The sequence below is a fragment of the Vanellus vanellus genome (assembly GCF_965231255.1).
Source record: "Vanellus vanellus genome assembly, chromosome: 6".
Lineage (NCBI taxonomy): Eukaryota > Metazoa > Chordata > Aves > Charadriiformes > Charadriidae > Vanellus > Vanellus vanellus.
The window spans coordinates 64,042,497-64,068,723 of NC_138911.1; the positions used below are offsets into that span (position 1 = coordinate 64,042,497).

Genomic DNA, 26,227 nt, shown 5'->3' on the forward strand with positions numbered 1-26,227 from the left:
TTGAAGGCTCCACTTTGTGTCATTAAAAAGATACCAGATACACTAGATATTCCCTTTCATCCAAGGTTGACAGGTTTTTGTTTGTGTTTGTTGTTTTTTGTTTTTCTTTTAAATAGCAAGCATTGTACTCACCATTCTAGTCGCTGTTTTTCTGTCGGTGCGCTTGCTAGAAGTACAATATAATGCCTTTGGAGATAAAGACAATATGCTATTCTATTTATACTTCTAAAACTAGACATTCAAACCTTAATATTAAAACTTTGCTGTAAATTCTACATTGCAAACTACAGATTATTGGCTTAAGCATATAGCATATAATAAAATTAAGCATTATTAAGTAGACAAAGGGGCTATGTCCCCCAAGCGTGTGACTAATGGACTTCTCAAAACAGTTTGGATTTTAGGGACATTTGGGACTACACTTTAATACCAGTAACCTTAATAAAAGGCTAGTTGAAAAACAGTACAGATATTTCAATACCTAATGAGATCAGGCATTTAACTGACGAGTAGAGATTTCTTGCAAGTAAAAACAATTGTTCGCAACTGTCTACATGTGTCAGTTCTCTTAGTCGCAACATTATTTCTGAGTAGTTAGAGGACTGGTTAGCACATATGCATTCGTTCAAAGTCAAAAATAACACTATCAAATGTGGTTTAAAAAAATTATATCTGCATTTTAGAATTGTCTGAAGACACTTATCTGAAACTTCACAAGGAATGTTTCCTCTGATGATAATTCTTAAGCTCTCAATTATATTCCAGGATAATCAGTGTATATCCACTGTAAGTAAATTTCAAAGAAACAGTATACAAAGCAAGAATGGTATTTTAAACAAAGAAGCCCAAGGACAGTGGAATGGGAGATGATTACTTTTAACTTAAGTTCATAATGAGGTAGGTGACCTTACACATCTATAGTTGAGTTTTTCAGAAGTTTAGTTGGGAAGTCTATTTTAACATTCTAAGTCATCCAACTTGGCATTACTCTATACTGATATGGTATATTTAGGTATCTTCAGAGCACGATTTAAAGAACAACAGTAACATGAGGGATTAGACCCTGGTACATATACCTCATAGAAAGGAACGCCAAGGTAAACTATAGTGCAAGAAGAGTCCTCTTATGCTATAAGTCTTCAAATCATAACAGTAAATCAAAATCAACAGATCATAAGTACAGAAACATGTAGTTACTGTTTTCTTTAGGTGGCAAAAGAAAAGAAACAACTGCTAAATGCTACAGTCCTTTGAATTCAGTCAGAGAATGTCAATGAAATACAAGGATGAAGAAGAGAGATCTGGAGAACCTTCTTCCCCCTTCTGAATAGGGCATTTTATCTACTTATTTTTTGCATTCTGGCAGTATTAACTGCTCCGTACAAAAACATTGAGGAGTTTTTCCTGTTATCCTATAGAAATTCTCATTTTAGTTACTTGGAGAATATCATGACTCAATCATATATATTTCTTAAAAAAAAAAATAAAAGAAAGGAAAGAGGTAATAAGGGTCATTTACGCAAATTTCAAATAAGAAGTTACCGATTTCTAATACCAATTTCTTCTAAGGAGCACTAGATATGCAACTATCAACCATAAGATTCCTACATCATACATACTACATACACTTGCAGAATGTTTCACTCAGTAGGAAAGACAAATTAAGCTTTCTGTTGTTTTTAACTATGTATGAACTGAAAGAGACAAATCTCAAATCTGCAAGTATTTGAAGAAACTAATTTTCCAGTTACTTATTAAAAGCAGGTCTTTGAAACAAACATCCTAAGAAGAATTTAAAAAAAAAAACCCGAATTTGGCTATGTCTAAAAGGCTCAACTAGCTGGTGAGCACCTCAGAAAAAAAACTAAGCCTTATTTATGAAAAATAAATATAATGATTAGCTATTGTGGCTGAGGTAGGGCTAGCTAAAAAAGAAAGAAAAAGATGCAATTTCTCCCACCTCCAGCTGTTAAACAGTGCTGAAAGGGAATTAATCACTGGAAATTTGCTACTGTCATTTTTAGTAAAACTTAAATAGCCCAAGCTGTTAAAAACTACGACGTACTTGGAGGACAAGGCCTCATTGCTAAATTTTACAGAGACAAGATTTGTTATCATTTCATCATTAATAATTTTATCACAAAGAAATCTCATTCAGAAGTATCCATTACTTCATGATAAAGAAAAAAAAAAAATCTGAAGTTAAGCTTCTGCCTCTCATCATTTTTAGATGCAGGGTATTATTCTGAAGTATATGGGTTTGGTCTTTTTGTTTTGGGTTGTTTTTTTTTGTTGGTTGGGTTTAGTGTTTGTTTTTTTTTTTTTAGAAACTGGTGCTGTTTCTTTCCCACTGTCTCCCTATCAGCATTACATTTTCATTAAAATAACCTGATGCAGATATTACAAAATTGTCTTACACCATTAACATCTGTACCTACAAAAAAAACAAAGTATTTTTAAGAGTCATATTACTTTCTGAAGAAACTGAGAATACCTGAATGCTCTCATTTCAACTTTTCTTTATTAAGCTGTCCAGGATTTACACTACAAATTATCCAGTGCTTTATCTAAAGTTCTATCAAGGCAAGTGTTCAAAGTACCTTTTTAAAAGGTATGTTTGTTTATATTTTACTGACTTAGCAGGATATCTGTCTTTATAACAGAGAAACAATACGCTAGAGCTAATTAAATGAGTGTTATTTTTTTCATCATCATACTTCCCTCTTGGTTTTACGTTCTAATAATTTCCATTCTCATGTAGCATTTCATACTTATGTTATACCCATTTGAAATTACTCTTGTCATTTCTCTGTAAAATACCATATCCAGCAAGGGTATGTTCTTTGTTGTTGTTTCCCCTCCATCTGAAAAATTTAAACCTACATGAAGGGCAGATAACATGTTGAAACTCCCTAACTTCAAGTAATTGTTGACATTTCACAAATAAGAAAAATAAATAAAATAAATTAAACCAGATTTCCCTATTTTCCCAATTTCTAATCTGCTCCTGCCATGCAGGTATGCAGTAGCCTCCAGGTCTCCTTAGTCACACATCATTGAAGTTTGTTTATTTTAAACACAACTAACAAGTTAAAAGCGTTTCTGATCAGCATACATGTTTAGCAACTAATTGCCACTAAGAGTGATATAGATTACTAAGGAGCTATGATTTCAGAGAAGAGGAGAAATGTTTTTAAAAGTATGCCTCAGAGCAAGCATCAGATCTTCTCTTATCTGGCAGAGCACTACAGACTGCTTTGAATTCAGCAGGAACAACCCAAGGCATCTACAATTTCAACAGGAGGACAGCGTGAAGAGGGGGGAAAAAAACACAACTCTGAAACACCTAGCTTTCAGATGGAGATTTGACCAATAGCCACATTTATTGCATACTGATGACTGCATATAATGTTTTTATTTTGTAAAGGTTACTAACCAAAGCTTTAAATTAATTTACTAAGGTAAAACAGAGAAAATATTGGGTAATTCAAATTAAAGCAGGCTCCATAGTACCATTCCACAGTTACAAAACAAAGAAAAAAAAAAAGGCAGAGATATTTTGTGCAAAAACTCCTAAACCTGGATATTTAATGATGGCAAGAAAACTTTTTATTGCTAAAACTGATGAAACGGCTCAAACTGGTACACGAAAAAAATATATTAAAATTGAGATTATTTGAAATGACATTTAATGTTTCCTATTTTATCCTAGTTTTGAAAGAAACAAAGGAAATATACTAGGAAACGTATTACTAGGGAACCTCTTGAGCAGAAACAGATTTGTCTGGAGCCCATTTTTGACTGCAAAAAATAATATAACTTTACATTGCTCTCTAAGTGTTTTCAAATTTAATCTCCAAGGTACAACATAAAAGCCATCCAAACGTTTTATAGTTTTTATCATGCAAAAGGTATAGAAACAAAACACAGACACATTATGAAGGTCATCATTGTCTTTTAATGGGGGAACTGTATATTTCAATCTTGTTTAGATTAGTACATAACCAACCAACCACCCAACACAGAAACAAGTGTAAAATATATTTTATCTTGATTCAAGAAAAATGGGTCTCCAATTTCAACTGAGGGCAAAGATAATGTAGTCCGTATTTTAAGAATCCATATTTATTATAAAAATACAACTTTCAGCAAGTCCATATACATTTAACAAGCTTCTGCCCCACAAGCATATTACTAGAAACCCTAAAAACGTGAAGTGTGAACTTCAGTTTCCCTTAGAGACATTACAAAATTAGAGAAGCTAGGTGTGAAAGAGTATTAATAAAAATCCAAAAGCCTTAAGCTTTAATGAAAAAAAATCTAGTAATAACTAGTACATCTGGCAGTTAGTCAACACAATTGCAAAAATATCTTTTATTATCAGAGTGAACTGTTGACTATATTGACAGAATAAAACACACAGTTTCAAGTACATCTTCATCTTAAATATTGACCTTCAGAATTAATTCTTTTATATATCTTGTTTCCTGGGAGGCAAGACCCATTTTTAGAATGCTTACTGACATGACTAAAGAACATTTCTGTTAGTCAAACCAGCTGATATGTCTTCAATTTTATTGGTAGCATACCAGTTGTATAATTAACTGGTGACATTCTAAATGTCTGGCCAGGGACTAACAGGTTTCTGAAATACATGCTAAAGACCAAAAAGAAAAAAGTATCTTTTCTAAGGAAAAGGACAATAGTGCATTCACTCCCCCACTGTAAAGAAAAATCCTAACAAAACACTTTTTGGAAGTCTAATGTATGTATTTTTAAAATCCTGCGCCACAGACCATCATTAGATATTTTAACTGATAAAACTTAATATATTCTGCCATGCCATAAAATACATACTTGTACTTTTGAAAGAAGTTTGGAGCTTCAAAAAGTTTGGACCACTCTGCCTTACTCAGCAAAATTTCATCTGTGATAGCAAGACCTAAATTATAAGAAAACATTTAAACTTTTTTTTTTAAATTCAGTTTAGTACCCAGACTAAAAACAGCTTATTAACTTAGCAAAGGTTACTATGAATTATTTCCCCCCTTCAAATTCAACAGAATTTATCAACAAGCTTTATATTCCCATCATACCTTAGGTGTTCATTAGTTATACAAATAATATTTTTAAGAAACACAACAAAATGTTTAGAAATGTATGTTAATTGATCAGACTGATGATTTCGCATATGCTTTGCAGTGTAACACAGCTCAATTTAGTCTTTTGTGTATGCCACAGTAACTACTCAGTCCAAAGAAGATAGAGATCTCTTTCCTTACAGGACTTGGATCATCTCTTCAGCAAGGCATTGTTACAAGCAAACAGTGAGACAATAAGCTACCGCTCTGCCTGACAGAGCCACTGGTAGTTGCTCTCTGAATCAAGTCTCCTCCTTGCTTTGATAACATCTTCTCTTATCTACTTTAATTATCCAAGTAGATTACTACGGTAAATCCAGAGGACTCATCTCTGAGCAAGTATATTGTCTCATATTAGGCCTAGAAATGGCCAGCAAGGTCGATTACTACACTAATCTTCCATGTGGCATGACACAGTCTAAAGCCACTAAAATAAACACACCAAAAAAGACATTGTACCATTAACTCATTTTCAGCGCACAAGGCATTCTAATTAATTACCCTCAGTTTCCAAGAGTGAAGGACAGATGTGCAGAAGTCCCTACTGAATTTGGAACTTTAAGCCACATAAGCTTAACAGGCCAAGTTTTACCTCTCTCAGAAGAGAATCTCATGTCAAGAAGCTATTTAACACCCTCCCACCTCCCCCCTCCTCATGAAGCATACCCACAATGGAACTATTTTAAATTCGTTTGAAAACATTTATATAGAGAGCATAAGATAATACTTACCTTGTTTAAATTCCTCAACCATGACCATCCGTGTGGAAACGGACACATTGTAGGTAGAGTTCTGCTGTGGGTATGCTGGTGTAATTATAGGCATAAGATGGTACCTATCACTGGGGTTTACCTATATATAACAACAGCCAATCAGTTTTCTTCAAGCATACACATGAGTTAACAAATTTGGATTTCTCCTTTCACTACAACCGAGTCTTAAGTTTTAAGAGACCTTAGTTTGCAGACCAAGTTTACCAACAGTTCAGAGAAAGTTTAGAAAACAAGGATAAAGCTTTCACAAAGGACATCATTCTGAACCACAGTGATGTGGGAGGGCTGTAACCTGTCAGCACATCAAGATCAAGTTGCAGGCATTTCTAAGTCCAGAAACACCAACAGACCAACTTCTCTCTTTAATAGAAATTAGCTTGTGATTACATCAAAACAAAGATTACCTTATCACCACACGAGCACCTTCAGAAGCACGACTGTGTTCAGACCTTGTGAAAAATATTTTATACTTTATTTCTGTAACACTACTGAAAATAAAGGGCCAGCTTAAGACGAGAGGCTCTAGGCAACCTGAGAGAAGCATCACTTGCATTAACGTATCTTTTATTAAACAGCACACAGGGAAACAAAAAAGAAGGGACAAAACACAACACACGCAAGATACATTTAAAGTAGCATTAGAGTAGCAATTCTGTAGATGGTAAATTAGATAAAACCCTGTCATTAATTTACCCCACTTTGTTTAGCTACTGCAACACAGTTCCCACCACACGCTGATCTCAAACTCCCTATCCCAAGAATAACAGCAAGACTCAAGAACAGTTTTTCAACTGCCTCACATTATTTAAACGTGGAATTTTGTCAACGAGAAAAACAGATATGAAGTACAAAAGGGCATACAACTCAACATCTGGTGCTCACACTATTCACCAAAAAAAGATTCGTTGAACACCAACTATTCTAAAATTGACAAAACAGCATTGAACACATTCACGCTATGCCTTACTGAAACCTCAGAATGTGAGCTGTGCATCTGCTGCAAGCTGTTTTATTGACTGCCTGAAGGACATTAATGTCCAATATCCTTAATGTAAGTGCTACAAAGATGGAGATAAAATATTATAAATAATACGCAAAACAAATTAAAGACTTCAAGTTACAATCTTCTTTGGTCCAAGATGAAAAAACACATTACTACAACTATATGGAATCAAACCTATCCAGCTGTGACTGTTGCACTGAAGTAAATTTGATACACTTGCAAAAGTAACAGGTTTTAAGTCAGAAGCAAACTGTTTAAGATAAGCAGTTTTTAAAAAATCCTATTTCTTTAAGGTGTATATCTAATTACGCTGAATATTTATTAAGGTCACTTATTGCAAAAGTTGGAAGTAATAAGTACATTGTTCAGCAAGTGTGCTTCAAGTGGTCAGTTTAAAAAATTAAGCTAACTTTGTCCCACACTCTGGAGAACTAGAGGTTACTTATAAAGACATAACATCAAAATATTAAGTTTAATAAACCCCAAATGAAGTTCACCTAGGATTCTTTAAGCAACTGAATTTATTGTACAGTGTGACTTATAGGGGAAAAAATAATACACTAACCCTTGGGTCCCATACAGGCAAATTAAGATTGCATTCTTCTGGCTGTTTCAATAGCACTGGATTTGGCCATTCCCTGTTCAAAAAGATTGTAGCACTGAATAAGACTATTGGATACAACCACGTATGTTCAACAAACAATACTTTTGAATGCGATCCTTCTTCAATCTGCTCTCAAGGTAAAGCATCATTTCCCCACGACTAAGCTGTCTAACTGTGGTTGTTTAAACAAGTTGTATTGCTGCACTACAATGCAGCTGTAATTAGCTGCTGCAGGTCATCAGAACAATGAATTTTCTGTAGTCTTGGAGATTTATAACCACTGGTTTAGGTAACTAAAGTAAACTCTAAATTTTTTTCATAATATACCTATCAAAGAGAAATTGCCCTATGAAGATTGACATTGAGTCTATCTTCAAGCTAGCTGTTTCATGGACAAACTACAGAAGAAACAGTCAGTGCGATTACAGTATTATAGTATCATTACAAAGTATATGTATTAATAAAAAATTCCAATCAAGATAAAAAGAAACCAGGCTGAATGAAGCACTAAAAAGAGTAACACTTTTGTTCTTCAAGTCATCTCTACTCCCATGAGTAAAGTTATCTTCCTATAAAGAGTAGAAGTCAATTAATCTCTTGGTATTTGTACATTAATGCTCCTATACTACGCACATATAAAATGGACAGCAGTATAAGGAACACATTAAACAGATCTTGCAACCAATTTTCCTCTATTAGCTTAGTGTGACAAAATATTACTAAGCACTAGGTACCTCAAAAAGGCTATAAAGCCTGTGGATTCAAGACAGTGACACTGTGGAAATTATCTTCATGTTAAGAAGGAAAGATACTATACTTGAAGTACAGCAACAACTTGGAACAGTGATTCTTAAAATCTGTCAGTGTCTCATGAAGAATATAGGTATCCAGACATGCTCTTTCAAGAAAAATGGTATTCATTTGTAAAATGCAAAGTACACTTTTGTCCCATTCATTCTAAATTTACTTGGAATGTTCCCATGGGAGTTATTCAAACCATCTAACCAAACTAGCTCAGAAGTATGAAACCATATGTAATTCTAAAACACCTCCCTCTCCACAATGACAAGACTAAAAACCACACTTTTGCCACTGTTGCTCCTAAACGGCATTTAAGCTATGTGCCTAAACCAGATACTGACATAAGTCCTTTTCCCCTTTATCCCAGTATCCGAATGTTAAGAGACTTTAAATTTGGGGGTGTCTGCTCTTATTTTGCACTATATAAGTATTTTATCTGAAAAATAATGTTGAGCTACAATAAATACTTAAGAAAACTGTAATTAAAAACTGGGTGGTTTTGTTTTGGTTACTTTAAGCAAAAGACGTTGAATGACTTATTGAAAAACTTATGCTACCAACTTTCTGGCTGTACAAACAATGCTTCTAACTACCACCTTAATCTGGTAAAAGCTGAAAATGATACCATAAAAACAGGACTAAAATTTAGTGTCTACAAACAATTTTATTTTAGTGTAATCTAATTTAAAAAAAAAACAAAACAAACATACCATTTAGAAAATACCAAGAAAAATTTATGTACAAGAGTTGATGCTATTGCATTTGGATAAAGCTGGCAAGTTCTTGCTACTAGCATAGCCCAGGAAACACCGCCAAGGAAACCTAGTATATTGGAATAGATGTTGTGGCCTGCAAATTGAAAAAGAAAAGAGACAAAAGGAGAAAGTTATCAGTAACCATAGGAGTTAATGAAAACTTAAAAATTTTTGGAATAAAACTGCTTACGTTTTGCCCACAGTTTGATAGCTCTCAGTGTTAACCTGAAGTTGTCAATGTTTGGTACTAGATGCAGAATTTCATCGGTTACCCGGCAACCTGCCAAAAGAAAGCATCCGTTACAATTGCTGCCTCCAAAGTTTTTTACCTGCTTACCCTTCCTCACCTTCAAAGCTATTAAACTTCCTAGATCAGCATGCTGGAAAGTCATTTCGTATTTCAATCAGTTTGTTTTGAATTATAAGCTTAACATTTTCATTGGATTTTTTCTTACTTTTTTTTTTTAGCGCTCAGGAAGACAATTTATGCATGCATAGCTACAGTTTTGTATTGCTACTTGATTTTCTGTTATTAATGAACTGCACAAGCCGTTTAAGAACCAAACAAGTTTTAAGTTCTGCTGTTATGGGATTACACCCAGTATATCACAGAACATGCAGACAAAATTAAAAAAGCATGAGTCTTCATGGACCTAGCGAAAACCTGGAACTCATAGGTCAAAGCTTTATTTTAATTTATGAGAACAGGCTAGAAAGAATACTTTTTAAAGATACAAGTTGTATCATCATTTTGATGGGCTATTTTCAGGCTTAAGAATAACATTACAGATGACAATATTAACTGCTTGATTTTTTTTTTTTTTTTTTTAAATCAGTAGTTGTTCATTGTTACTAAGTAGCTACAGAGAGCTTCTTGCAAGAAAATGGTATTAATCTAAGACTAGGAGTTCCTTTCAAAGCAAATAAGAATGAATTCTAGAGACTGCACAAATGTGAATTTCACAACAGTGCAAGTTGCTATGGTAATCCCAAATTATCAAGTTTCCAGCTCATAACAGGAATCAGTGATATCCCCCATGCTCCTCTTCCCCACCAAGTTGCATTCAGGCTGAAGCCCCTACTGTCCCATACATAAATAATAATTTTTTAAGCTGCAGTATTACAGAAAAGTTAAGGGTTACACAAGCTGGTAAGCTACTACAGACCTTACATGAAACTGACAGTATTTTGATATCCCAAATTTATCAGTGAAGCAATTTCATGTATGTTTATGCATATTAAAGCACAAACAAATTAAAAAATATGCACACATCTTAATTTATATAAATAGATAGTGCTCCACACAAAAGTGTGCCAAGTCCCATTAATTTCTAGATAGCACCATTTACCACCCAAATAAGAGAAAAAAAAAATCTGGCCAACAAGAAACAACCCTTCTTTCCAAAACAATAAATAAAACTGGCTATGACTTCATTTCCAGATATACAATTGCTATATTTTCATTCAAGTCCACAACTAAACTACTGTATCAAACAATCTAGGATACTTATTAAAAGATTAGGCAAGAAGTTTAACTGCGTATACATACCATTAAGACTTCGTATGCACCTAATATCTAAATTTTTAAGTAGGCTATCATCTCGCAGGTCTAAGTCCTCAGGAATAGTTTGCAGTGCTAATCTTGCAAACAAAATATCAATCTTTAAAAAAAAACAAGAGATACAAGACATTAGGAAACAGTTTTTTTTTCTTTTTTAGAATTAATTCTGTAATCTATTTTCAGCAAGTTTACTACTAATAATAGTAGTCTTCCTGGTATAAAAAAAAAAAATCACTTTAAACAATACATACTAATGCCCTTCGCAGACATTAAAAGAAACACTTCCAGATGATTCATCTAGCTTATGCCTCCTGTTCTAAGAGGATAAAATACACATTAAGACCAATACAGAACCAGCACACACATAAAAAACACATCAACTGTCAATGTAAATAAAAATCATTTGGGGACAAACATGACTTCTAGGTCCAGAATACAAAATTCTAACATGCAAGAACAAGTCGTGAAAATATAACCTAGTTTTAACCCAAATAGTCTCAAAATTATCATTGAATTACAGAAAAATAATCTAGCACTGTAAAGCATACACACAACTAGTTGCCTCTGTATACAATCAGTATCTTTTCAAAGTCTAGATACCTGATTACAGAAAAAAGGAAGTTCTGAAAAACCTAGCAAGCTACTGAGCAAGTGTATAAATTTGTATGAATTTTGAAATTATGCCAAATTTCTTCTGTAATAATTTGTCATCACAGCTTTTCTAGGTCAAGAACATCTAAGATACTATTCAGCACTGAACAAGAGTTTTACATTGTCCCATACACAGCAAGGACAGAGTAGAGAAGTCAGGTTGTCTTTCCACCCTTAGATTAGGTATCAGTCAGTATGATGAGAATATAAAGTGCATATCAGCAGCTGGTTTGCTAGGCAACAAGCCCCCTTCACCAGATGAGGTTTTTAATCATCCTAACTGATACCACTTCAGCCACAAGATGATGAAACACCTAGTCCTACTGCACCAAGAACAAAACTGTTTTAGTTACATTAAAACTATTTCAGATAAAACAAAGCTGAAGATACCTTAAGATGAAGAACTTTTCATAGGTGTTTAAAGCTTCACATCCATCTGTTTTAAACTATGAAGCACTTCTCCAAAGAAAAGTATTTTCTAGAGTATTCAGTGCACATTTCATTTTTAAGTCTTTAATAGCTGGTCTTAACAACATTCTGTACTACAAGCACAAGTTTCTACTTCAGTCGAAAGTACTACTTTTCAATGTAGAAGTTATTCAAAATTAACTTCAGCTTGAAGTTCTATTCTGATCTCTAGAAGGTCTAGCACCTCTAAAGATTCAAAGTTCATTGACAATGAAAGGATTTTTCAAATCATGAAACGAATAGACTGTCCTATGTAATTTTTTGGGAGGGTAAGGGCTCATGGGGAATCAGTTTTCTACAAGAACAAAACAAGAAGGTTCTTGCTTATTTTAAGCAAGAACATAAAATGCATATGTAAAAACTGGTATTGGCAGAAACTTCTTAAGTTTAACTGACAAGATCACCACAAAACTAAAGTCCTTTTCCTCAGTCATAAGATTTTCTTTACAGAGAGATAAACTTCTTACACCTTTTACCTGGATTAGGAAAAGGAAAATTAAACTGAAGTCTTCTTATACTGACATACTAGACACAAATGCAACCATCAGAAATTCTGGCCTAACAACACTTGTGAATCATAGAATGGTTTAGGTTGGAAAGGACCTTGAAGATAATTGAGTTCCAACCCCCCCTGCCATAGGCAGGGACACCTCTCACTAGACCAGGCTGCCCAAGGCAACGTCCAGCCTGGCCTTGAACACCTCCAGGGACGGGGCCTCAACAACCTCTCTAGGCAACCCGTTCCAGTGCCTTAACACCCTCAAAGTGAAAAACTTCTTCCTAATGTTCAATCTGATCCTGCCCTCTTCCAGTTTAAAGCCATTCTCCCTCATCCTATCACTACGTGCCCTAGTAAAAAGTCCTTCCCCAGCTCTCCTGTAGGCCCCCTTTAGGTACTGGAAGGCAGCAATAAGATCTCCCCAGAGCCTCCTCTTCTCCAGGCTGAACAGCCCCAACTCTTTCAGCCTCTCCTCATAGGAGAGGTGCTCCAGCCCTCGGACCATCCACCAGTTACTGGCTGACATAATCCACATACAAGTCTGATGAACTCTGTGTATGAACAGTTTGTATGTTTTTGTCTTGTCACCAAGAAAAGATGACAGGTTGACTATAAAGCAGACCGGTAAAGATTAACAGAGTATCTTTTGAGAGCAATGTTCCTGTTTTCCCAGCAACTTCTCCCAAAATAGTGAAAATTAAGTTAGGCAAGTTACAGAATCACAGAATGGCCAGGGTTGGAAGAGACCTCTGGAGATCATCTAGTCCAACCCCCCTGCCAGAGCAGGGTCACCTACAGCAGGTTCATCACTCTGAGAAAGCTGATCCATCAGGCTACACAGAAACTGGCAGACCAAACCCATTGTTTTGGTCATGTGTTTACAGATGTCCAAAGAGATCAGGACAAAGGGGATATCCAGTTTGCCTTCAACGGTACATTTTTGAGAACTGACCAAAGATCACACAACGTCCTATATTATAAGGCATCGAAGCAAATCTGATTTTAATGTTTGGACAGTTAATCATTAGCAGCCAAAAAAGTACTGAAGGCACATTATTTATGAATATAATTTCTATTAAATGTTAAGTCTTAACAATGCCAATACTGGTACTCTACAGGTCAGTAAAGTAATAAGTACAAGTGGATAGCAGTGCCTAAAAAAGAACAGGGATATATTCTACACACAGCTTTAAGTACATCAAGACAGACTTGTTTCAGTCTTAAAGTTCCACTTTAATTTACACAACTGAGGACTGTTTTCAAGGACTTGGATACGCACTTAGAAGAGTCACTCTAACAGCATTCATATTAATGAATGCTACACAAGTTATGCGGATCTTCAAAACTGTTTTAACCATGTTCTACCAAAACAAAATTAAAAAAGATGTTTACCTCTATTCCATCAAAACAAAGTTTAATAACTGGGACAAAAGCTTCTTCAACAGCCTGGAGGGGGAAAAAAGTTATATTTTATTTTTAGTACAGAGAACATCATTTACAAGCAATAGCTAGCAGGTCTAAATAACCATAATGAAATGCTATATATATAGATGCTTTTTCGTTTTCAGGTCAATTTTTGTCAGCAACATCTTTCTCCATCATTGAGGATTTATGCAGCAAGCCCGGACCTACTATGTGCTACAATTGTCTAGATGTTAATTATAAGCCACAGTCATACCAACCAGCTCTGATGATGATACCTCAAGGTCCAACTCTCTTTCTCACTGTGTGTAGGACATGATCAAGCATCTTTTACTCTACATAGCATCTCTAAGTATTCTAAGGCCAACCTATGGGGTTTCTCACACTAAGAGGCATCTTGCTTCTATTGTTTCTGCAGCTAGTATTTTACAAGAAATGACAAGGAGATAACTGTGTAACCATGCAGTCTGACTTCACCTAAACCGGTTGCAAGTCACCAGTCCCAAGAGCTCAAGCATCTTTTCTAGATGTGGTCACTTATAAGGTACTTTGACAAACAGTATCCACGATGAAACTATGGAACGTGATGTCTACTCTGCAGTCAGGTAGGAATACCACCTTCCTGAACTAAGCGTGTGAACTAAATGCAGATCTGCAGAGCACTGCTTTCATAAAAGCAAAGAACACTGCATACACAGTTCTAAGTCTTCTAGTTCTTAACAAGAGGAGGAGACAACACTATTCTATGCACTTAAGGTTACCTTAATGTTACTGGTTGGCAGGATGTATCCTATGCAAAATAGTAAGTTCACAAGTCTCCCAGACTCACTCAGTAGAGTAACCATTAGGAAAGTCCGGGTTCCTTAAAGATGGAAATGTACAAACTTTCTTAGACCTAGCTGAAACGATTTAAAAGTGTTATGACACCCTGATCTGCAAGTTATTTGCAAAACTGCAGAGCTACACTGAGCAGCATATGTTGATCTACCTTGCTGCTAAATCAACTACATTAGCTTGAGTTAGATTGAATTCATAGCAAAGTTAATCGGAAATCTGAAAATCAGAATCCTTAATTATAGCATGTGGATTTACAGTTTACTAAAAGCATTCAGATAATAAAGCATTCAAAACAGTTGTTTCAGTGCATATAGTATTACCACCAGATATTTGCACCTCCCTGGTAGTTACCAACTATAAGATACATGGAGTGAAAGAACGCTGCAGAGACAGTCCCATTTATTTTACAGGAGCAGGACTAAACCAAAAAAACATTTAATTCTTGCCAGCAACTACCTTCATCTAAAAAGAACGAACTGCAGCAGAGAAAATATACTCTGAGCCAACACTGAGAAAACGTTGACCAGCTGACCTAGGGAGGCTTGTCATTTAGGTAGACTAGAAACAAAATACTGTATACCAGTGTGTCTTCCATTCCTACAGGGGAAATCTTCGTCTTTACATGCTAAAAATTTTGCACAAGTATCTAATAATGACATACGCTAAAAATGTAACCTCCATTTTCAAATGCACAGTTGACAGCCATTATAAAACGTTTAGTTAATATCAACCACTGTAATTGTTGATATAAGTATGAAATTATAAAAACAGCAGCATAACAATACACTTAAAAACCTTCATTAAAAACATGCAAGTTAGCTTGAAAAGGATCAGGACCAAATACTTAGATTTGCATCTGCCTGTTGCTATAGAACAAGCAGAAATTTTGCAATACTAACATACATGCTACGAGATCATTATGCCATCCAGACTTTTAAATAAGTGTCTCTAGTAAGTGGTAACAGAGAAAATATGGAAGAATCTCTCTTTATTTCAACTACAGTGATAGGTTTTGCTGCAGGTTAACTGAAAATCCATTGCAAGCATTAATGGTAAAGTTAGATTTATTTATTTAAAGCATTATCTTTCACGATTAACTTTTCAGCATCATCGCTTCAGCTAGCTGCGTGAGGCAGTTCACATACCCTCAAATCTTTTACTTCTTCTTGTTGTTTCAGTTTTTCATAAAACGATGTGAAAAAATCACTTCTTTCAACATGTCTTGGTGCAACACACAGGGCATCAATATCAGCACCTGAAATTGTTTATTAGCACAAGTTACACACACTTCACACAAAAGAAACGCCACTAATAGCCAGAAATCTTTTTGAAACCAAACAGGAAAATTTAGTTTTTCTTCCTGTAGAATGGCTTTTCTTTGGGAATACCAAGACAAACTAAATAGGAAAAAACCTAACCAACCAACCAAAAAACACATCTCCCCACAAAACCAAAACACTTTCCTGGTCATTAAGCGTGCTCCATACATACATACATTCTTCTTTCAATTGTGGAACATATGTAGTAATTTTTAAAGAACAAACCACAAGAAGTATACAACTTTCTCTGTTTTTAAATAATTTCCAACTTTTTTGCCTGTTTCCCAACTCATGACAAGAACATAACATAGGAATATATTTCTGTTATTTAGAATGAAGATTGGAGATGGCTGACAAAAAAAAAAAAAAGGAAAAAAATCTAGCACCACTTCAAAAGACAGCAAGCTTTTGTTACTTCAGTGTGACATTTACAGATACATCATTAGCTCAAACATATGAGTTTTTATTATAAAAATAAATTTTACCTTTTGTATGAACCCCTAATCTATAGGATCCAAATGTAAAAATTTTTCCTCCAACGTTTTCTATTACAGACTGTGGAAGATTCTAAATGGAGCAAATAAAAGTGGTTATTTTACCTTAACAAATTAAAACACCACACACAATTTTTCTTAAAACAAACGCAAAATATACCACAACATTTGTATTGTTTAAGGTGTAGTTACTACTGAAATAATAATCTTAGTATTTACAGAAAAGACAGAGGTATGTTTGCCACTTGGGAACTATTTGTAACATTTCAAGTACTACATTACTGCTTCAAACTTGGTAATTGTTCTAGCAGTTCTACACTTCAGGCACAACATTTTAAAAATATTACTGACATTAAACACATTTTGCTTAATACACAGGCATTTTAGACTGACTTAGAAACTGATGATGGATTCCAATTTACAGCAACAGAAAAATACTACTTATAGTACCAGCGTGTATTAACCTACTTTCAGAGACACCCATACCACATTCTTTAAATAAAAGTCTGGGTTTGGGAAAGGTATTTATTTTATGTTAAAGTTGTTCAGGTACATATACTAAAGTTCATAGATTTGTATCTTAAAAAAATCTCTTGAATCCACAGTACTGTGGGCAAAGAAGTTACCCTTTCATAACAAGATGCTATGTTACAATCTGGAGCCCTACATTAGTGGTCACGCAGCAAAAGATATAAACAAATTGAAAATTAATTATTTTGCAATATATATTGGATTAACTTAAGCAGTTTCCAACCTTACACCAGTCAAGATACTCTTACTATTTTGTTTTCAAGGATAAATATATGTAGCAGCATCACCTATCCCCCCCAATAATATTATGAAATGGGAATATACATGAACAAGAGAAGTGTACAGAAGAAATACAATTCTAAATACACTCAAAGCCAAATAGCTTAAACCATTGGGTTTTTACCTCTAAAAAAGCCACTTCCATCTTTACATTTTTGCAACTCTATAATCATTCAGAAAAAGGTGTGTGGGGAGGAGGCGACTATAACCTAGCAAAACCACCGCTACCATTATTAGAGTCTACAAAAGTAGCATTACAGGACTAACATTAAAGAAAAATACCACAGATCATAAAGCTGCAAAAAGTCCATTTTAAGATCTAGCAAAGCCAAACAATCGAAGCATATAATTAACACAGTACTATACATATGGATTTTGACAAAAAGTCAAGCTAAATTTCTACCTGGGGAGAAATATCGAACAACTGGGAACTACTATTACAACTGCCATGACTTTTCCCAATATTTATCAGTTTCTTTCTTTGACAAAGTTCTACTTTGAAGGGGTGACACTACCTGGAAACAAAAGCAGCTACACAAAGGTGGTATTTATGTTTCCAATTTGATCAAATTTGATCCCCAAACCTAAGATTCATCATTCCCGTAACTGGGAACATATTTTGGAGTTATCTTCCTACAGCAGTCTTAGTGTAAGCAGTTCCATGTAAAATACATCCATACCTTGCTTTCACTGATTTCCCGTATCCATTCCTTTACCAGGTTATTTAATTTTCCCAAAATTAGAATCCTAATGATAAAACATCAGAATCACAGGTCATGAACTTCGACTAAAACAGTGTGCTTAAGACTCTGATCATCATTACAGTAAGTCAATTACAGTAACATTGCAGATCTAATTACAGATCTTGTTATATATACACTGAAACAGTCACACTTACAACATTCCCACTATTTCTTCCCCTTTAAAGATGTTCAAGTGAATTAAGCTCAGAAAAAACACAAGCATGCAGAGCCTACACACATTTTAGGTATACTAATTCTACTCACGTTCAAAGTAAAACCTTAATTCATAGCACACATGCACCTAAACAAACAGTGAAAAGCAATACTGAGAGCAAAAAAAACTCTAGAGAGCTTAAGTGGGGGAAAAAAAAGCATAGAGGCCACTACAACAAAACAGTTATGAAGGGAAAAAAAAAATGCAAGCCGGCCTCCAAAATTTAAAGGCCATTTTAATTCCTTTCTGTGCTCTCAGGTATTCCTCTTAAGGGGTGTGTGTGTGGGGGGGGGGGAATAAAAAATAATAATTTTAAAAAAAAAAAAAAAAAAAAATCAATCTTAATATTCCACTAGGCTTTTAATAAAGCATTTGAAAGAACATAAACATACTTGGGGTTCAGTAGTCAACTACATGAACCTCAGGATAGCAGAAAACCACTACTAGAATGAGTGTTTACTCACCTGCGTTGCAGTTCTTCTTCCTCTTCAAATACACCGTAAGGTTTTAGGGTTTCGATTAATTTCTGGGTAAGCATGCAGTCAAACTCCTTGGGGGCAGCTAAACTGATAGGTGAGGTAATGCCATAATGCTTCTGTAGTTGCTGTGTTTGTGATCCCTGGGTTGTAACGGGACTAATAAAGGCAATTAGACAAAGTTATTGACAGAAACAAAACAAAAAAAATTTACATTATTTTTTCCTCATCAGAGTAGCAGACAAGAAACACATACTAAGGAAATAAAAAGTTAAGCCTACTGTTGGCATTTACATTCCAATCTACGTTAAATCTGTATTATTAAGGACAACAGTAGAATTACCTCTCTCCAACTCTAAATATTGATTGCAGGGTTACAAGCTGCTATGAGGCACGATCTGACTTCACACTCAAAACAGTCACCTAAGTAAGGAGGTTTTAGTACATTTTGAGCCCAACAGCATCATACAGTTAGCTTTAAGCTGACTTTTTTTCTGGCTAGCATAAGAGGATGGTTACACGAACAATGTCAGCTCAATCCATGATGGCAATATTACATATTGCCTTACTTCATTACGGTGTGGAGGAAGCATATCAGAGGTTTGTGCTAGACTTTGCCTAGCACAAGTACCGGGGATGTAAGCAGTACTCTCTCCACATCCCTCATGTTTCCTTAACATGACATTTTACTTCATATAAGTGTTTCCCTAAATAGGAAAGTAAACCAAAAGTAAACCTAACCCACCACAATGGGTTAAATCTGCAAGGACCTACTTCACTGGTAAACAGTCCAAATACAAGCTCTCACAGCATCCTTGCCTTGCACTTTTCAAGCTACACAAATAGATATGGAGCCAAACTTCAAGGACAAGGACGATACTCTCAAGTCAGCCCCCCATATTTCAATGTTGTAAAAAGGGAGAGGAGAGCACGCAAAGGAACTTCACCAGAAACAGAAGTAAAATTACCATCATAATGTGAAAAGTACTAACAGCTATCCTAGATCATCATACTATGAAAACTAATAACAGCTTTCCCAGATAAGAGTCATGGATGAAGAACAGCCATGTATTTTTTCCACTATGGGTATGTATTTAAGCCTTATTTTCAGAACAGTTTGAGCTTTAAGGCTAGTAATTCTAAGTGTTTTAAAACTGAACTGTGTAACATACAAGTTTTTGTATTCCATGATTACTACAACGGTGATGCTATACCCATATAGTTGTTACTAGTATTAGTTCAAAAAAGTTTTAACAGGTAGCCATTTAAAAAAATCTTGAAGTGTATCATTAAAGTATGTAATTTATTCTACAATACTGAATATGTTTAAGACAACCAAATTTTAAGAACACTACATACTTCACAGGTTTAAAGAAAATACACAAAACGTCTGTATTTAAAAAGCTCTAAATGTTACTTGCAGCGTTAAATAGTAGTTTTATATAGATATATAGGGAACTTTCCTCTAAATTATGAATATTATTCCACATCTCTGACTTTTGAAAGTAACAAATCTTTATTTTTAAGCATACTGAAAAGCTTCTTTTCTGAAGCCAACTTGTTACTTTAATTAATCAACCTTACAGATACCAACAAAAACATTGATTCCTCATCAAAATACACATTTCAGAAAAATGTGGCTATTGTATCAACAGCTATTCAGAAAGCTTTATCAACAATTAAAGCAAGTTTTACCTGAAAGTTAAGGCAATGCTTGTGTTATATCTGCATTAACTTACATTCTTATGAAGCAAGATTAGTCCCTTTCAAATGTAGAAAGCAACATTTTGTTTAATATCAAATGTATAACTGATATTTTTAATTCAGATTATGTTTTAATATCTTTTTTCCTGAATTCAATTGTTCATTCTACTAAGAAAAAAGCTTTATCATCAGTTTGGTCTCCTTCAACTTTCATAGAGATAAAGTCTAAAGAAAAGAGGATCCTCCATGGCAAAAATTCAAGCCGACAGCTTATGTGAAAGTCCCATTCTCGGCAAGGATAACATTTCCCTGTATACTGCTGTATTATCAGTCCTTCATGTTTATACATGCTATATACTATTTCTATCATACAAAATGAGAAACAATTTTTCAGACTAACTACAGGAAAAAATACAGTACAACTTCACTTTTACTTCCATAATCCATTGTCATCATCTCCTCAGGACTTCATTCATCATTTCCATGAAGACTAAGTATTAAAAAAAGAACATCTTAAAATTGTCAGGAATCAACAAAACCTAATATCATTTTCCAGAAGTTCAATCCATTTTAAAAGTGTTCTAAGTACTATAATTTGAAATAAGAAAAAATATCAGTCGCAATGTAAGTTTCTCACAAAGCAAGTTCTAGCACATTTGTCCCTTTGCTTGTTAGCAAAAGGAAAAAAAAAGCAAAGCAGGGAAAAACCCACTGAAAAACTGTAGATTTAATAAAACAAAAAATCAACACCCAAGTAATCATGTCTGGGAACATTATTTGATATTGCTTTCTTCAACTAAGAGGTTTTAATCACCTAATGAAGAATTTGGTAGCAGCTGAACAAATCACATAGACCTTAGGACTTCACGTGTGAATGTAAACATTTAAAAATAAAGCTGTCCAGATGAATTATATAAAACAGTAATTAAACTTAAGAACAAAAGATGCCATTAAAACATTTTCTCTCTTTTTCAGAAAAGAAAACCATTTAGGAATGCCAACACAAATAGTAGCTTCAGCTACTTAGTTGCTATTAAACAAAGCATTCAGAAACCAAAAGGTCTCGATATATAAACATCCTTTGGATGTTATGAATATTTTTATTTATACCACAAAGCAGGTAGTTAAATTTGAACTACAATTTCTCCTCTTTTGCCAACCATTAATTTGAAAAAATAAATTCGCTTTTCAATTTAAGATTTTGCAGTTTATTTTTAGTTTTTTAAAGCAGTAATCTAAAGCAATAAGCATTAGTTGTGTAGCAATTTCCTGATGATCTGTCATTTTCACGTATCCATAACTAGAAACCATATCCAACAGATACTAGACTTCATTGCCAAACAGAGGTTGTTACTAGATTTCAAAAACAGACTCAATGTCACTCAGACCCAGATTCAGTGAAGCAGACTCGTGAAGTCAGTTATGCTGACTGAGCCCTCTGTCTTCCACCTGCTTCTAAGGGTGAATTTGGGAACTAATCACTTAAAAATAATCCTTCATCTTGCCCCCAAAATTACAATACATAAAAACCAACCAAACATCAGATCGTTTCCCTGATCTAGTTTACAGCACAACCCTGGCAGTGCAACGTGCCGATCTGTCTTCACAAAACAACATCTTGACATGACTTAAACCAGTAATATCTCCAACCCCTACAGGACCATCAAAGCATGGTCACAGGGCACGAAATAAGCGTTGAAACTGTTTGCGAAAACAAGGTCTTTAAACAACCTATTAAATTAATTACCTGATACACATCTTTCAGAACTGTTAAGACAAAAAACAGTTACAGTTTTTACAGTTACTGGTTTTATATTCTTGTATTTTACAAGAATTAAATAAGCATGCTGTCAACAGCACAGGCCCTTCCTGCACAAATGTTTCATCTGTGTTTGAAGGTTAAGGAGTTAATAAGAACACTTTCACTGGGATGGTCTGCAACAATTCTCAGCGCTGCTGCCTTCTAGAAGATTTTACAACTCCAGAAGATACAACGCAGCTTACGTTTTAACACGTATTAGTATTGAAGAGAATATAGGTTATTTCCAGCTAAAAACTTTTAAATTGAAGCTCAATTGTTTACACCTGCTGAAGTTAAAGACTATTCTAAGGCTTCTGTAGCACATCAAAAGATATCAGAGAAGTATCTTTGTAAAATGATAGAAAAAATGGCATTTGGCAAGAAAGTTTGTTAAACTCATTTAAGGATGCAATAAACTAACTAGTGCTAGTTAACCCACGTTCATTTGTTTAAATGACAGCATGTCATGAAAGTTACTAGAAGACAAACAAGCAAAGGTATATCCTCTCCCCAAACCCTACCTTCCACAAAACCAAGAAACTTCAAAGATAGGATTTGCTAGCTGCTTTTGATTTTAAAAGCATCACTTTTTATCACTGAGAAATAAACTTTAAATGCTCGTTTTTCCAACTTTAATGTTGTATATACACATTATATTTTAGCTAGAAAATGCTAATGATCAATAATCTTAGACTTAATATTTTACTTTTTCCTAAAACCATGAAGATCATACAGTATCTTCCCTCTTGAAAAGACACATCCACATTCGCATTTTCACCTGTGACGTGTCATGATACATCACTTTTGGAATCCCTTAGTTTAAACTACCGAATTTATTCAAAGAGAAAAGACAGGTAAGTGTCAATGCTAACCCTCTACCTGAGAGGATTAGGGAAGTTAAGGCCTTGGGGGAGGGGGGTGTGTATGACAAATCTGCTAGTCACTGAAGTTAAGCATTAACAAAAATCAAAGAGTATTACACAGCAACAGAAAGTCCCACCCCAGCAGAGCACAACAGCAGAGACAGATTTGGCATACCCTGTCAAGGTCTCAACTCAAAGTATGCTTAAGGGTGGAGTTTTTTTGTATTTTGTTTGTTTAAAAAAAAAAGTTCTTTTTAACATCACAAAGAAAATTAAGATACAGGTTGGGGCTTTTTTGTTTACTTGTTTCTAGTCAACCACATATACACACAGAGATCTTACTCTCGCTCTGCTATGAATATGAGCTACCTGTCAATAGCAAAAATTAAAATAAAGTTGTAGAAAATGATGTAGAGTTAAGTTTAACATGCTATTGTTGTTGCTCAGGTTTGACCTGAATTTTTGAAGAGCATATGCTGACAGCTTCAAACATCTGCAAACTGGGCAACAGCAACAGTGGTTTAATTCTAAAGTGTTATGATCCAGTATTTCATATTCAAATATGAATTACTTTCATCTCTTAAGAGAAACGCACACGTACTTTTTCCCCCCTGTATAAAAACACAAAACACATAAGAAGTTCTAGTCTGTACTAAGCTGACAACAAGTAGTTAAACTACTTTTTCTTCAGAACCCAAAGTTTTGGTAGGCACTATCTTGTTATACTGTTTTCGATAACTACTAAATTAAAAAGAACAAACCCCGGTAATATGGTAACTGCTAAAACCATTTTACAACAGAGTGCAGAAGTAAACGAAAAAGAACAAATAAAGCTTGTTAAGAAGCTTTACAATTTCCAGACCTGTATGCCTTTAAACTCCTTCAAATAGAAGTGACTAAACACTGTTTGAAGGAAGGGGACAAGATTGTGAGATAAGGTTAAAAAAAAAAACATATTTCCAATGCATTTTTTAAAGACCAGGTTACACTGTGATCAGACATCACGTAAACTGAAAATAGACTTGTATTTAATGCTATGAGCTTCAATAAGGCCAAGTCCCAGGTCTGCACTTGGGTCACAACAACCCCATGCAGCGCTACAGGCTTGGGGAAGAGTGGCTGGAAAGCTGCCTGGCAGAAAAGGACCTGAGAGTGTTGGTCGATATCCGGCTGAATATGAGCCAGCAGTGTGCCCACGTGGCCAAGAAGGTCAACAGCATCCTGGCCTGTATCAGGAATAGTGTGGTGAGCAGGACTAGGGAAGTGATTGTCCCACTGTACTCAGCACTGGTGAGGCCACACCTTGAGGACTGTGTTCAGTTTTGGGCCCCTCACTACAAGAAAGACATTGAGGTGCTGGAGCATGTCCAGAGAAAGGCAATGAAGCTGGTGAGGGGTCTAGAGCACAAGGCTTATGAGGACCAGCTGAGGGAACTGGAATTGTCCAGCCTGGAGAAAAGGAGGCTGAGGGGAGACCTTATCACTCTCTACAACTACCTGAAAGGAGCTTGTAGCAAGGTTGGGGTCAGTCTCTTCTCCCAAGTAACAGCTGATAGGGCAAGAGGAAACTGCCTCCAAGTGTGCCAAGGGAGGTTTAAATTGGGTATTAGGAAAAATTTCTTCACCATAAGGGTTATCAAACACTGGAACAGGCTGCCCAGGGCAGTGGTTGAGTCACCATCCCTGGAGGTATTTAAAAGGGCAGGCATGGTGCTGAGGGACATGGTTTAGTGGTGGTTTTAGCAGTGTTCAGTTGATGGTTGGACTCTATGATCTTAAAGGTCCCTTCCAACCTAGACAATTCTATGACTTCATGATCTATACAACACTGCCCCATACCTAACTGAGTTAGATACAAATTTGAAGTACTGTACTACTGTTTTATTTTACAAGACATGTTTTTCAAGCATGTTTTGCATTTAACCCTCCTCCCAACCCCACTTGAAAACCCATGTCGTTCTACACACCTTTTCCTCCTCGTTCACAGTATTTTATCTCAGTTCTACTGGTAATATCTTTATTGCATTGGTCAAGTTAAGATTTTATGCTTCTCATTGCAAACAAAATACAGCTGCAATCAGCACTGCATTATCTAAACATCACATTCCTGAAATTTGGGATGCTTCACAGAAATAAGAGATAACATAGACAACTGAAATCTTAAAATCAGATGCCATAATATTTAACAAATTATAATAGTTTGAATCCCGTATAAGTTTTAAACTCATCTCTGATCCATCCTGTAATAGATCTTAACCACCAAGATCTAACTCATCTAAATATGTGCCAAGTGCATGCAAAAAATTCCTTCCAGCTTTTGGCCATCAAGCCTTGCTTTTGCTAGAAATCACATAACCCCTTTCACTAAACCTCAGATGAGGATTAAATTTGTCCAGACAGACATGCGAAGTAAAGCCAGCAATGGTGAAGCAAGAGAAACCATGGGCTGTTAAGCATCTTAAAATAGTGCCAACAACCCACAGAACATTAACTTGAAATTTTTAACTTCAGTCAGGACCTTTGGCTCATTCAGTCTTGCCTCCAGATACCAAAACAAAATACACAGCTTAAGGAACTTCAATAACTATCCTCTCTTCTTTATTTGCCTCTACCGATTACTCCAGTAAAATTCAGTCTTTCTTATTTACTGGTGTAAGATACCCAAGGCAGATTCCTGAAGCAGTACTGGTCATCACACCATCTGGTTAATCAGTTGGAGCTACATTCACAAAGCTCAAGCTCCCCTGTGTCACATTTCAGAGGAAGTGTTTTGAGGGGTTTTGTTTGCTTGTTTTAAAGTCTCCTCCAACAGGGACTCACTTGTGCAATTTCAGATTAAAGTTTCTGGTTTAATGGTAACGCCATCACTCCGTGTAAAATTTCAGAAATCTAGGCAGGAAATCTTAATGAAGTCTGTGCAAATCAGTTACTGGGGAACATGTGTTTTAAATACTTAAGACAATCCAGCTGTCCTTCCTGAACAAAAGTTTTAGTATCTAGCAGAAAATTGCTGGATCATTTAGACCATAAATTAAGTTTTCAACCATCAGTATGAGATGTTTAAGATACCCAAACCAGATATGAACATGGGTATTGGAGCAATGACAGGCAACAGACCTATGGAGGAAGAGACTCACCTATAGCAAAAGAAAGAACATTCATACACATTCTGCTAACCTTTGGCTCAATCCTGAGTTCTCTCTGGCTCTTCTGTTCTTTACACAGAATAGTGAAGGCATTGTGTCCAAACACACATCCATCCACAACATTCTTACTAGCAACAGTTTC

The 26,227-nt window shown here is 35.2% G+C and overlaps 1 protein-coding gene across 1 annotated transcript in view; it reads right to left on the bottom strand.

Annotated features, from left to right (window-relative positions):
• Positions 1-26,227, bottom strand: part of PAPOLA (poly(A) polymerase alpha) — a 46,538-nt gene that overhangs the window by 16,448 nt on the left and 3,863 nt on the right. The window contains exons 2-13 of the mRNA XM_082484847.1: positions 18,560-18,730; positions 17,819-17,885; positions 16,320-16,401; positions 15,661-15,770; positions 13,649-13,702; positions 10,627-10,738; positions 9,268-9,357; positions 9,033-9,171; positions 7,483-7,555; positions 5,873-5,993; positions 4,858-4,942; positions 133-186 (exon numbers count right to left, since the gene is read on the bottom strand). Coding sequence (XP_082340973.1) covers positions 133-186; positions 4,858-4,942; positions 5,873-5,993; positions 7,483-7,555; positions 9,033-9,171; positions 9,268-9,357; positions 10,627-10,738; positions 13,649-13,702; positions 15,661-15,770; positions 16,320-16,401; positions 17,819-17,885; positions 18,560-18,730 — 1,158 coding nt within the window. The remainder of the gene's footprint in view (positions 1-132; positions 187-4,857; positions 4,943-5,872; positions 5,994-7,482; positions 7,556-9,032; positions 9,172-9,267; positions 9,358-10,626; positions 10,739-13,648; positions 13,703-15,660; positions 15,771-16,319; positions 16,402-17,818; positions 17,886-18,559; positions 18,731-26,227) is intronic.